The sequence below is a fragment of the Eurypyga helias genome, unplaced genomic scaffold (assembly GCF_000690775.1).
Source record: "Eurypyga helias isolate BGI_N326 unplaced genomic scaffold, ASM69077v1 scaffold23678, whole genome shotgun sequence".
NCBI lineage: Eukaryota > Metazoa > Chordata > Aves > Eurypygiformes > Eurypygidae > Eurypyga > Eurypyga helias.
Genome location: NW_010269300.1, coordinates 18281 through 29147, shown reverse-complemented (window position 1 = coordinate 29147; position 10867 = coordinate 18281). Strand labels below are relative to the sequence as shown.

Sequence of the window (10867 nt, the reverse complement as noted above, 5' to 3'; positions counted from 1 at the left end):
CTCACCACCCTGTTCTGGGTGTTGATTAGGAAGGAAAAATTAGGTGCTCGACCAGACTCCTGGCACAATCCACCTCCCCTGCCAGCAAAACCCTGGAGTATGGGCAGCAGCAATAGTGATTCCTGCTCTGCCGCTGAACTCAGGAAGGAGCTGACATGGGAAAGGGGTTTGGGGAGGCTGAGCAAGAAATGAAGAAGCAGAGCTAGTCCAGAGGCTGGGAAAACTACCCAGTTGTCTGAAAGGGAAGCAAAAGCTTTGTATACCGTTGGATTTATTTCTGGGTTTCACCATGTGTATATACAATACAGTAGGTAATAATTCCTGAGGATCTGGGTAAAACTTTAGGGTCAGCTGTATGGGTTAGGAAAGCCAAGGCATTTTTTTGGGGAAGGGCACAAGCGATTTTCCTTGATGAGAAAGAGGACTGCTCCATCAGAAGGAGGAAGGGTGGACTGACATGGGAGGAGGAGGCATCTCAGTGGCGCAGGGCGAGTGTCCACTGGCAAACAAGTGTGCAAGGTTAGTAAGTACCACAGGGAATGGCCCTTTCACAGCCAGCGTTACCCTGCAAGGCGCCACCCCTTGTGATTTTCCAAGCAGAAAGGCACTGGGAACAGCGGCTCTGGCGCAGCGTTGCAGGGCTCACGGGATTACTTATTCACTCTGTTCCTGGAACGGCTCCAGGCTCCTCGTCTCTGCCTCCAGTGTACAAACTCATCAAGTATCCACAAGGCTAACGATCCCCAGAGGCAAGAGAAGACAGGAGGAAGGTGATTCATATTGCAAATCACGCTGTCTCAGAAGGACCTGCGGGGCTCTGGAAAGACCGAACTGGTATTCTCCCTTCTTCTACCTCCCTAACGCTTAATCAGGGTGATTAAGGCAGCAGACTCAGTCTGGATGGATTTCATTGCTGGGGCCATTGGAGGTAAATACGTAAAGTAGTGCTTGTTGATGAAAGCAGATTGCTGTGTGTCTTTCTAGTTCAGCTAACGGGCATTGAGCGCTGCTCTCAATGCAAGAGCTGAGAGTCTTTCAACGGGGGCTGCTCGTTAAAAGTGCATTGTTCGTTATTAAACAGAAAATGTCACCAGAGCAGGTTCATAGAGCTACTGGAGAGTCGGCGCTGCAATTGGGTCGGCTGAGGTCATTGCCCTGCAATCTCCTCCCGTCTAATTGCAGTGGGACAGGGCAAAACTCTGATAGGAAGGACAAAGTGGAGTATGTCGCATACAAATACAAACTGGTGAGTCTTGGCTGGACGGCAAAACCTCCCGTGTCTGGTGCCTGGGGGCCTGGCAGGCTGTTGGGGTTGTGGCTCAGGGGGGCTGAGGATGCAGTCTGTGAGACCGGGGGGGTAGAGGCATGGCTTTCCACAGCAGAGAGAGTCTGAATGAATGACCTTTGCATTAGGTAAAGATGTATTTTCAGTTGTGATGGTGATTTCAGTGCAGGCGTGCTACGTCGCAGGCTTTGATCTGGGAGAAAGTAGGTTAGTTATATATAAAAAAAGTAGAAGGAGAAAAGTGTGATTTAATTCTAGACATTTTTAGAGCATGTGCTGCTCAAACCCAGCTTTGTTTTTAACAACAAAATATAGTTACTGGTCTCATTTCTTTTCTGAAATCTCATCAGATTAAGCAGAGTATCAAATACCAAGAGTCTGGGGTTGTTGCTGCCAGAAAGACCAGGTAAACCTGCCGGATGCCTAGACACTCAGCCCAAGCCTGCATGTCAGATCTCACTTTGAGATCTGTTGAAATTTGGGAGTTTCTTTCACCAGGAGAAGCCTGTGGTCCTGGTACCAATGTGCATTTCCTGGGAAGGATCACCATGAGTTTTACCCTGCAGCCCCAGAATGTGCAAGTGGGGGCAAGGTTTGGCATCTCAGCAGCTTCCAGCCCCAGAGATGCCTGTTGTTGGGGTGTTGGTCTTCCTGGGGTGCTGGGGCACCCTGCATGGGAAGCATCCTTCCTGGGAAAGGGGGATATAACCAACCCCTCCATGACAGCTTGCCTTTCTTCTCCTCTTTCCTTTCTGACTTCAGGTCACCCAGTGGAGATGGGAGCTCTGGCTGGGGCTGGCAAGGGGATGTCCATCCCAAAGGGATTCACCAAAACTCCTCTGAGCCTTCACATTAACGGTGGGGCAGCGGTGACTGCATTCACTGCTTGGGTTTATATGCTTGTGTTGGCACAGTTGGAGCTGAGCCACCTAAGGATAATGTTCTTCTGCAAGGGAACGTGGAGAGTGAAAAACATGGTTTCAAAGTGGCCGTTCTCCTCAGCCTCCCGCCCCTGCTCCCAGGCAAATCAGTGATTTGTGTGGTGCCCCTTTGTCTGGGCACCAGCATGGTGTGCTGCCCGGCCATGCAGCAAGTGCCTCCCATGGGCGCTCTGGAACCAGGCGCAGCCTGGGAGCATGCAGGCTGGGGAGCTCCAGCTGGGACCAGAAATCTCTTTGCTTGTTTCACAGACTTCACTGACCCCAGCATGTCAGAGAGCACGATTTTCCATCCTGTCATCTGTGTCCAGCCTGGGGCTTTCCCCAGAGGATAACACAACTTTTCACTGGCAGAGAGGGGTGTTTTCTGGCATGCTGTTCCCTCTGGGAGCTTGCACACAGGCATGTGCGAGGTACCTGTGCAGGGCTTCAGAGCCACGGTCCCTACCCCGACATGGGACAGCTTCCAGGGGTAGGGGAGCTTTGCTGCAAGAACTGGGATGTTTTTGGTCCTGAGCTTATTTCGTGGCCTGTATTCATCAGAGCTGAAGCAGATTTTGTGTTCCCAAGGAAGCTATAAGCTGAGCTGAAGTGCAACAAACAAGCCAAGAGACAATGCATATAATAGCAGAGTTTCTGTAAATTACATTCTTGTGACCTTGATCTGTTTTCAGAGTGTTTTGGAGAAAGCATGGCTTGAGCACCTCAGAAAAATGGTAGAGATGCTGCCCTTTGGAATCCCACGTAATGACTGAGCCTGGCTTAGGCACCTGCACAAATATTGGGCGTCTCCTCTGAGCTAATGCTTCTGTGGCCATGAGACAAGCTTAGCATCTTCAGCCCAAGAAGCAGTGACCTGTTTTGATCCCGAATTGTTTGAGTGTGTGAGAAACATGCTTAGTGACTGTGGAAGCCTTCAATAACCCCCAAATGGGGATCAGTGTCCTCAAAAGCAGCTCATCTATAAGGATGTTCTTCCTGGCCAATAAAGCTGAGCAGGAGGTTGGACTGGAGACCTCCTGAGGTTCCTTCCAAATTGAATTTTCCTATGATCCCCTGGGTGTTTCCTAGCCCTGCAACAGCAGCAGCCTGGGCCAAGGGTGGGGATGGGTGTTGATGATTAGGGCTGTGGATGATGAGGGGATGACTTGACTCATGCCAGGTGTAAAGATTTGTGAAGGGGAGGCTGAGGTTCACCCAGCACTGCCCTGGAGCAGCAGTAGAGCAGCAGGGTCTGCAGCGTGCTAAGGCTTCTTCATGTCTTGCTGCAAGGTTACTCACCAGTCACAAGGGTAGAAAAGATAGTCCACCTATGGAGGAAACATGCTGTCTCCTTGTTCTTACAGCTAAAGCAGCTCCTGCTGGCCACTGTCAGGGTCACGTTACTGGATGGAGTTCAGCTTGTGTAGGATACAGGGCATTTCATATGTTCCTAGATCTTCACAAAGTAAAGGTCCTTGGAAGTTGCTCTCTACTCCTCCAACACATGGATCACAATCCCTGCTTCTCCCAGGGTCTCTCAGGCAGGCGTTTGCCAACAGCTCGGAGTCGTTGCAGCCTGGTGGGCTCCGTATGGCTACCACTTGATCTCTGCTGATTGCCATTGAGGTGGCCACCCTGACAGGATCCCTAATTATTTCACTTACGTGGTCGAAGTAGCCTGACTCAGGAACAGACTGTGAGTATTCCAGTTTTGGACCTGCCCTCTGTGTGTGTGTAGGGGATGCCACAACTTCTGCACAATACTCTAGAACATCTCAGATAAACTAGGCATAAAAAATGGCTCACTAAACACAGTATTTTTCACCTGCTTTTGCCATTTGTTTTCATCCCAGGCAGCGCAGTGTCACTCAGCAGGAGTCCCGCAGGTTCCCTCTCCCGTATGCATGCTATACATTGCTGGCCCTGCTCAGTTCTGCTGCGCAGACGGGGCATGTGTGGGCCATGCTATCTTTGTCCCAGGATATTTATATCGTGTGACGCTGTGCAGAGCCCTTCTTCCTCAGCCTTTGATGGACTTGGCTGAGCTCCTCAGCTCTGACAACTGAACTGCCCTGAGTGCTTTGGCTCTTAAGGAGCACAGTTCATATCAGGCTGAGATTGTTCAGAGGTTTGGTTTGGGGTGGAAGCAGTGAAAAATTTACCCTTATGGTCCCCTCCCAGGTAGAGATGTATGGTCCTTGCTGGACCTGAGGTGAGTGGGAGCCTTTAGGACTGAGGAGCAATGGAAATTAGGCTGGTTTTGTCTATGCTGATGGCGTCTCTGTATCTTAAGGTGTGAACAGGACAATTTCTCTGGCAGGGAGGACACTTCTTGTCAAACACTGACCCACATCAGCCTTGGTCCCTGACGTGTATGAGACAAGGCTCCTACCTTCCTCAGCTGGTGGAACAAGCTGGGGCTTAGGTGTGTGAGGCATGCAGTGTCCCTTTGTCACCAGTGTCCCATCAGCTCATGGCTACTGCCTCTAAGGTTCAGGAAGTCTGAAACTGATATGATGCCAAATCTTCTCGGCTAGGATGGGCTGCTTGGGCCAGGGTGCTACACCTCTGAGGTCAGCACTGTCAGGCTGACAGTGACTTATGTGCTGCTGCTTTTCCCTGTCTGGCAGGGGTCTGTGTTGCAATCTGCTGATGTCCGGGAATCTGGGGCACTGCAGGTGGCCCCAGGTGATTTTGTGCGTTGTCATTCTCTGCTCAGACCAGAGGCATTGCTCCTTCAATCCTTATTACTCTGCCTGTGTATTCCCCCTCGCTGTCCCTCTTCCAGCCTGACCTCATTTTGCTTTTAAAATACAGAAGGTGGCTTCTTGGCCCATTTTTCATCTCCACTGCTTTTTATCTCATAGCAGATCTGATAGAGATTTTTGCAGAACAAACCTCATTTCTCTACAAAGAAGTTGTTTTACTCTGAGTAGTGCACTTCGGGATTGTGTCATGGTGACTCGTACCAGCAACTGCTGCTTTATTCCCAAACGTAGTAGAGCTTTCCAGAGCTCCCAAGAAGGCGTGTAATCAGAGGTGAACATGCCTAGGGAAATGCCCACAGCAACTAATAATTTTTAAGTGTTGGTTTTTTTTTTTTGTTAAGAAGGACTCAATAAGAGGCAGTTTCTAACCTCCGAGCTACCAGACATTCACTGTATCTTTGGCTGCCTGGCTCCCTGAAGGGCTCATTCAGCACTTTTATGAGCTTGATCTCCGCCTAAATAATTCACATGGATACAGCTCCGTTGTACCCAGCCTGATTTCCTCTCAGATGGCTGGGCAGTTGATGTACTGGGAGGAAGTTACCTAGTCAGACCTTTTATCATCTGTTGTATCTGCCAACAGATGCATTTAGATCAGAGCTGAGAAATGCCACGGAGGTAAAGGCGGGTGATCTCTCTGTTACTGCAACCAAGACAAGCTCTTTCACTCTAATTATTGGCATTAAGGCAGTAAATTTGTCTCATAGTATTAATGAATTTCCAACTCCAATGGCTGTTCTAAGGTCTCAAAATGAGCCTGGGTGTTGATAGAGGATGGACAACCCCCCCCGGCATGCTGGACGTGACGTCACTACCGCGGGCGGGGGTAGTCGTGGTCAGCTGGCATGTGGAGCGTGCTGCTGACCACGCTGGCTTTGTGCACACCCGGCACTAATCCCCCGCTGCCCCTAAATCCTGCTGAGCCCGGAGCAGCGGAGGGCGGGTGGTCTCACTGCAGAGCACGCCGCTGGCTATGCCACGCCAGCACGCAGCCCCTGGCCCCCCTGTCACACCAGCCTGCCAGGGCGCCAAGCAGCCTTTGCTTTTGCTCCTTGCTCTGCTGCTGCAGCAGGAGTCGGTGCACAGAGGAGATGCACTTCAGGGGCTTAGTCCAGCATGGTGCTGTGGACCCTAACTCCTCACCCAGGGCTGTGGATGTGCGTTGTAAAGTGCAGGCAGGGTGTGTCTGGTCCCTGGCATGCAGAAGGCAGCAGCAGTACCTCTTCTGCTTTCAAGAAGGAAGACAGACTGCTGAGAACCTGTAATGCCTGAGGACCACCCCTCTTTTGTTAATGTCCTTGTGACTGCTGCTTTTATTCCTTCATATTTCCAAATCAAGCATGGAGAACCAAAACTATATCAGAGACCTCTTGTGTTAGTGGTGATGCTTGCTTTGCACCTCATGTGGGGGTGCTTGGTCACAGTCTAAAAATGCTGTACCACCGAAGCCGAGAGGTGATATCATACAAGTCATCCCTTAACCTTCCTGCCGAGTCCCTTTTCAGAGGGCTGCTCAGAGCCCAGAGCTGGCGGCATGCACAGAGCCTTCCTCACAGCAGTGCTTGCCGTGTTTCCCCCCAGCCCAATTGCACCGTGGGGTTATTCCTCCTGACACTCGGATTCCTTCTCTGCGCGTGCCTTGGCCACGCAGAGAAATCCGTGCGTTTTGCTCCGTTGTTCTTGGCTCCGGCGTCATTGCTGGTGCTGGGGGGAAGCCTGGTGCTAGGAACAGCAGGGCTCTGAACCTGCCTTTTTCTGCTGCTCCCCTAATGACTCTCCACGATGGGGGAACCGGGTCTGTCGCAGCGTGTGCCGTTAACCGTCTCCAACGCGCTCTCTGTTTCAGGTGGTCTAAGCACAGCAGTGGGTTACCCGCTGGACACGGTGAAGGTACGGCTCAGAGCTTTGTTTCTTCACTAGGGACTGAAAACAAACAGTCTTTTCCCCCCCACTTTCCCTTTTTAGAAAACTACTCCCATGATAATGCTTTCATCTCTGTTGCATCAACATATTTTACTTTATTTGGTTGCACTGTTTTTCTCTTAAAAAAAGAAGTAGTAAATTGAGGATGTCATTTATGCTGTTTTTCTCTTAAAAAAAGAAGTAAATTGTTTGAGGATGTCATTTATAGCTAATGAACTAGTTTGCTGCTATGGCATTTGTTGAATTTTTAATTGTTTTTTCATCTGATGCCTGCATTTTAAGGTTGTCCCTGTATTTCTAGGTGAGAATTCAGACCGAGAGGCGTTACAATGGGATTTGGCACTGCATTCAGGAAACATACAGGACAGAAAAAGTAGGTACCTCTTATCAGAATTGCTGATACCAGTTAGGGATGCCCTTTCAGGGAAGCAGAGCTGCCCTGTCAGTCTGGAGAGGACGGGCAGCAGCTACACACAGCCATTTGGTGGGAGAAGGGTCAGGGTGAAATTCAGCTTAGCCAATGAGCTCTCAGATGGGAGGAAGTTTGGCTCAGCAATGCGTGGCCAGTGTTTTCAGGCAGATGCGTTCCCATGCCATTCCCTGTCAATAGTGTTCTTTTTTCCTTTGTTTCCAACTAGATGTGGGGATTTTACAAAGGTGTGTCTGCATCAGTCCTCATGGTATCGGCGATTTCTTCTGTTTCGTTTGGCACGTACAGAAACTTCCTCTGCACCATCTGCAAGCTGCGATACGGGGTTGCAGATGCGAAGCCGTCCCAGCTGGATGTTTCTCTTGCTGGAGGTGCTGCCGGGGCTGTCCGGGTAGGTAAACAGCCAAAAGGGAGAGCACAACAAGGGATCTTGTTCACAAACATAGGAAGCTGAAAAAAAGCAGGGAATGTTTTCTGTCCAGGAGGCCACAGGGGAGCCTGAAACAAGGCTGGTGGGTTTGTTTTGCAGCTGGGGTCATGCTCTGCCCGCACGGCCCCCTCACTGGTCAGCTCTGCAGCATGGCTGAGTCCTGCCAGGCGGTTTGTGCCGGGTTGTGTTTAGGGCAGCCGAACGCTTAAGAACACGCTATTAGGCATGACATGGGGTCTTGGCAGAAAACGCAGAAAAAGGGATGAAAAACAACCTGGGCAGCAGACTTTTCAAGGGGCTCTGATGGTACGTTGATGCGAGAGAGAGTAATTCCGTGTGTCAAAGCACAGGATGGTGTTTGGACAGCGGCTGCACAAGCCCAGCATGTTATCCTGTGGAAATGGGCAATAAATGGGACTTAAAACTCAACGGGGTGTCACTGACAAGTGATGCTGTCTGTCAAGCGTGCGTGATCCCAGGACAGGGAGGTGAGGCTGGATCCAGGAGCAGTTTCCCCTCAGCAGATGGATTTCTGTGAGGCTCTGTGAAGTCAGCAGAGCTCAGCCCAGTGCCATGCTGGGCAGGAGTGTGTGCCCGGTCACAGGCAATCCTCTTACAGAGCAGTCCAGATGGTCAGGTTTCTAGGTGTTTCCTAGCAGGCAACAATTCTAGTTACCACAGGTTAATTTTTTATAAGTCTTTATGGCCTTGGTTCCAAATGCAGATACACCTAAGAGTCTTGATGTATGCTGCCTTGTAGCTGAGGACATCCCCTTTCCATGCCCAGCTGTTTTAACAAGTTGCTACAGGTATTTAATATCCCCTGTTGATTTCTGCCTCACCTCCCACCCTGCACAGTGCAGGTCACATGCGTGTCCTGCTGCTGCCCAGTAGGATGTAACACAGACAGAGGAGAGAGGCTGGAACTTGCTGGCTTCAGCTAATATTAGTCTGGAAAGGTGGGAGACAAGGAATCTGCAGGAGGAAGATCCAAAAACTGTTGAAATGTGAGGGGCTAAAATACCATCCTGTGTTGTTACAGGTTGTGTTCATGGCCCCTAGTGAAGTGGCTAAGGTTCGCATGCAGACTCAGCGGAACCCCCATCCTTCCATGGCATCTCAGCCTCTTTCCAGACCAAAGTACCGAGGGTCCCTGCACTGTCTGAAGGTGATCGCCAAGGAGGAAGGTTTTAGGGGTCTCTACAAGGGCTGCTCTGCATTACTCTGCAGGGATTGCTCCTCTTCTGCAATATATTTCCTTACCTATTCTGCTCTGTGTGACTGGCTCACACCATCCGGGAAAAATAAGCCAGGTAGGTATTGTAAAGCATCTGGCATTACCTGCAAAAATGGCTCGTTTAGTACCACCCGAAGAGGGAAATCAGGCTCTCGGCAAACATCACTCGGTACCTATAAAACCTCACCCAGATCCGGTCCTCGCAGGGGATGCTGTGTGTTTGCTTCCTGGCATCACGGGACTGTTTGTGCCCTCCCAGCGCGGGTGCCAGCAGCCTGCGTGCAAGGGCTTTGCCAGCATGACCTTGTCCCTCAACAGCTACTCCTCTCCCTGCTGGAGGGGTGTTTATGGCATGACCTGGTGCCCAGTATGCGGGTATGAAATCCTCTTAATGCAGAATAGGATATGTCACTAGAAATGAAACGTGGACAAACCTCCCAGGAGCTGTCATGGTGCAAGTCCAGAGGCTGAAAATGAATCCCAGGTGCAGAATGTAAAGACACTTAAGTTTCCTGGTTGTGATTTGGCTCCAAAAAACTACCCACTTTGAGAAAAGACCAAATGGGTGACATTGAGCAAAGAGCCTCTTCCTGAGGATTATAAAAATGAGCAGGCCCAGCTGAAGAGGGTGTGGGTGCTCCCAGCCCGCATCACATCTACTTTGGGCGCTGTTAAAATCGACGCTGCCCCTGCACGAGGCAGTGAGATGTATATATTGTGAAATCGGGAGGCCGCATGTTTTGTGTGAGATCACTGGAAACCCACAGCTGCAGGAGCTGGACAAAGTAACTGCTGAAAGCCAGGAGAGGTAGCCAGGTTAGCAGATTGGGGGTGCTTGTAGCCGTGTCAGCGCAAGGCTCGGGTGACCTGCTCCCTTCACTCCCGCAGGTTTGCTCGTTGTGCTGCTTTCCGGGGGTTTCGCTGGAGTCCTGGCCTGGGGGTTAGCGACTCCCATGGATGTCATCAAGTCACGGATGCAAATAGATGAATCGGAGCAGCACCAGTACAGAGGCCTCGTCCACTGTGCCAGGGAAAGCGTGAGGAAGGAGGGTGCCCAAGTGCTTTTCAAAGGACTGGGTTTGAACTGCATCCGTGCCTTTCCGGTGAACATGGTGGTGTTTGTAACCTATGAAGCTGTACTGAGATTTACAGATCATTATACAAACAAAAAATAGCCTGTGCCACTCCGTTCAGAGGTGTGTTTTTAGTTTGGTTTTTTTTTGGTAACACAACATCCACAAACAACTGCTGAGCGCGATGGGGAGTGTAAGAAGCACGGACATTCCGGCGCAAAGCTGGACGACTGGTGGCCTCATATTTTTTATAGGATTACAAACCCATCAGGGAGTCTTGGACTTACATACAACCTCCCTTTTATCTCGTTAATGTACATAGACTGTAGCTGCTGCTCAGGACCTTGAAACATTTCCAAATATTTATGTTTTTAAAAGCTGCTGGTCTGATCAGAGATTTTTGGTATAGGATTCCTTTTATTTTTCTACTGGGACCGAAAGTGATCTTCACGATCAAGGCAAGAGCTGGGGGAGTTTGTGTGAGATTTAGCACTACCCAGTGTGTGTTCCTTACGTGTCATGGCTGCATTGCCTTCACCGAGTAACTTGCGTAGTTGTGCTTCAGGCCCAGCGTTTGCCTTCCAAGCTGTAATTTTTTGCCAAGGACTCTACAATTATATCACTTTGGTAGCAGCTGAAATATGAATCGTTGTTGTTTCCTGTGATTATTCAGTGAGTGGCAGACGAGGTCTGTTTATAGAACTGCACTAATGGCCTCATCGAAAGTGAAACCCAGCAGGGGTTCCCGTAAGCCATGTGATTTTCTCCCTGTGAATCCCTGCGCCCTACAGCACAACCCTT

The 10867-nt window shown here is 50.2% G+C and overlaps 1 protein-coding gene across 1 annotated transcript; it reads left to right on the top strand.

The window, feature by feature from the left end:
- The first annotated feature begins 900 nt into the window (after positions 1 to 900).
- Positions 901 to 10168, top strand: SLC25A47 (solute carrier family 25, member 47). Its single transcript, XM_010158057.1, has 6 exons — positions 901 to 928; positions 6820 to 6863; positions 7198 to 7269; positions 7535 to 7717; positions 8799 to 9069; positions 9882 to 10168. Exons 1-6 carry the CDS (start codon positions 901 to 903, stop codon positions 10166 to 10168), a joined length of 885 nt encoding a protein of 294 aa, XP_010156359.1.
- The last annotated feature ends 699 nt before the right edge of the window (positions 10169 to 10867 follow it).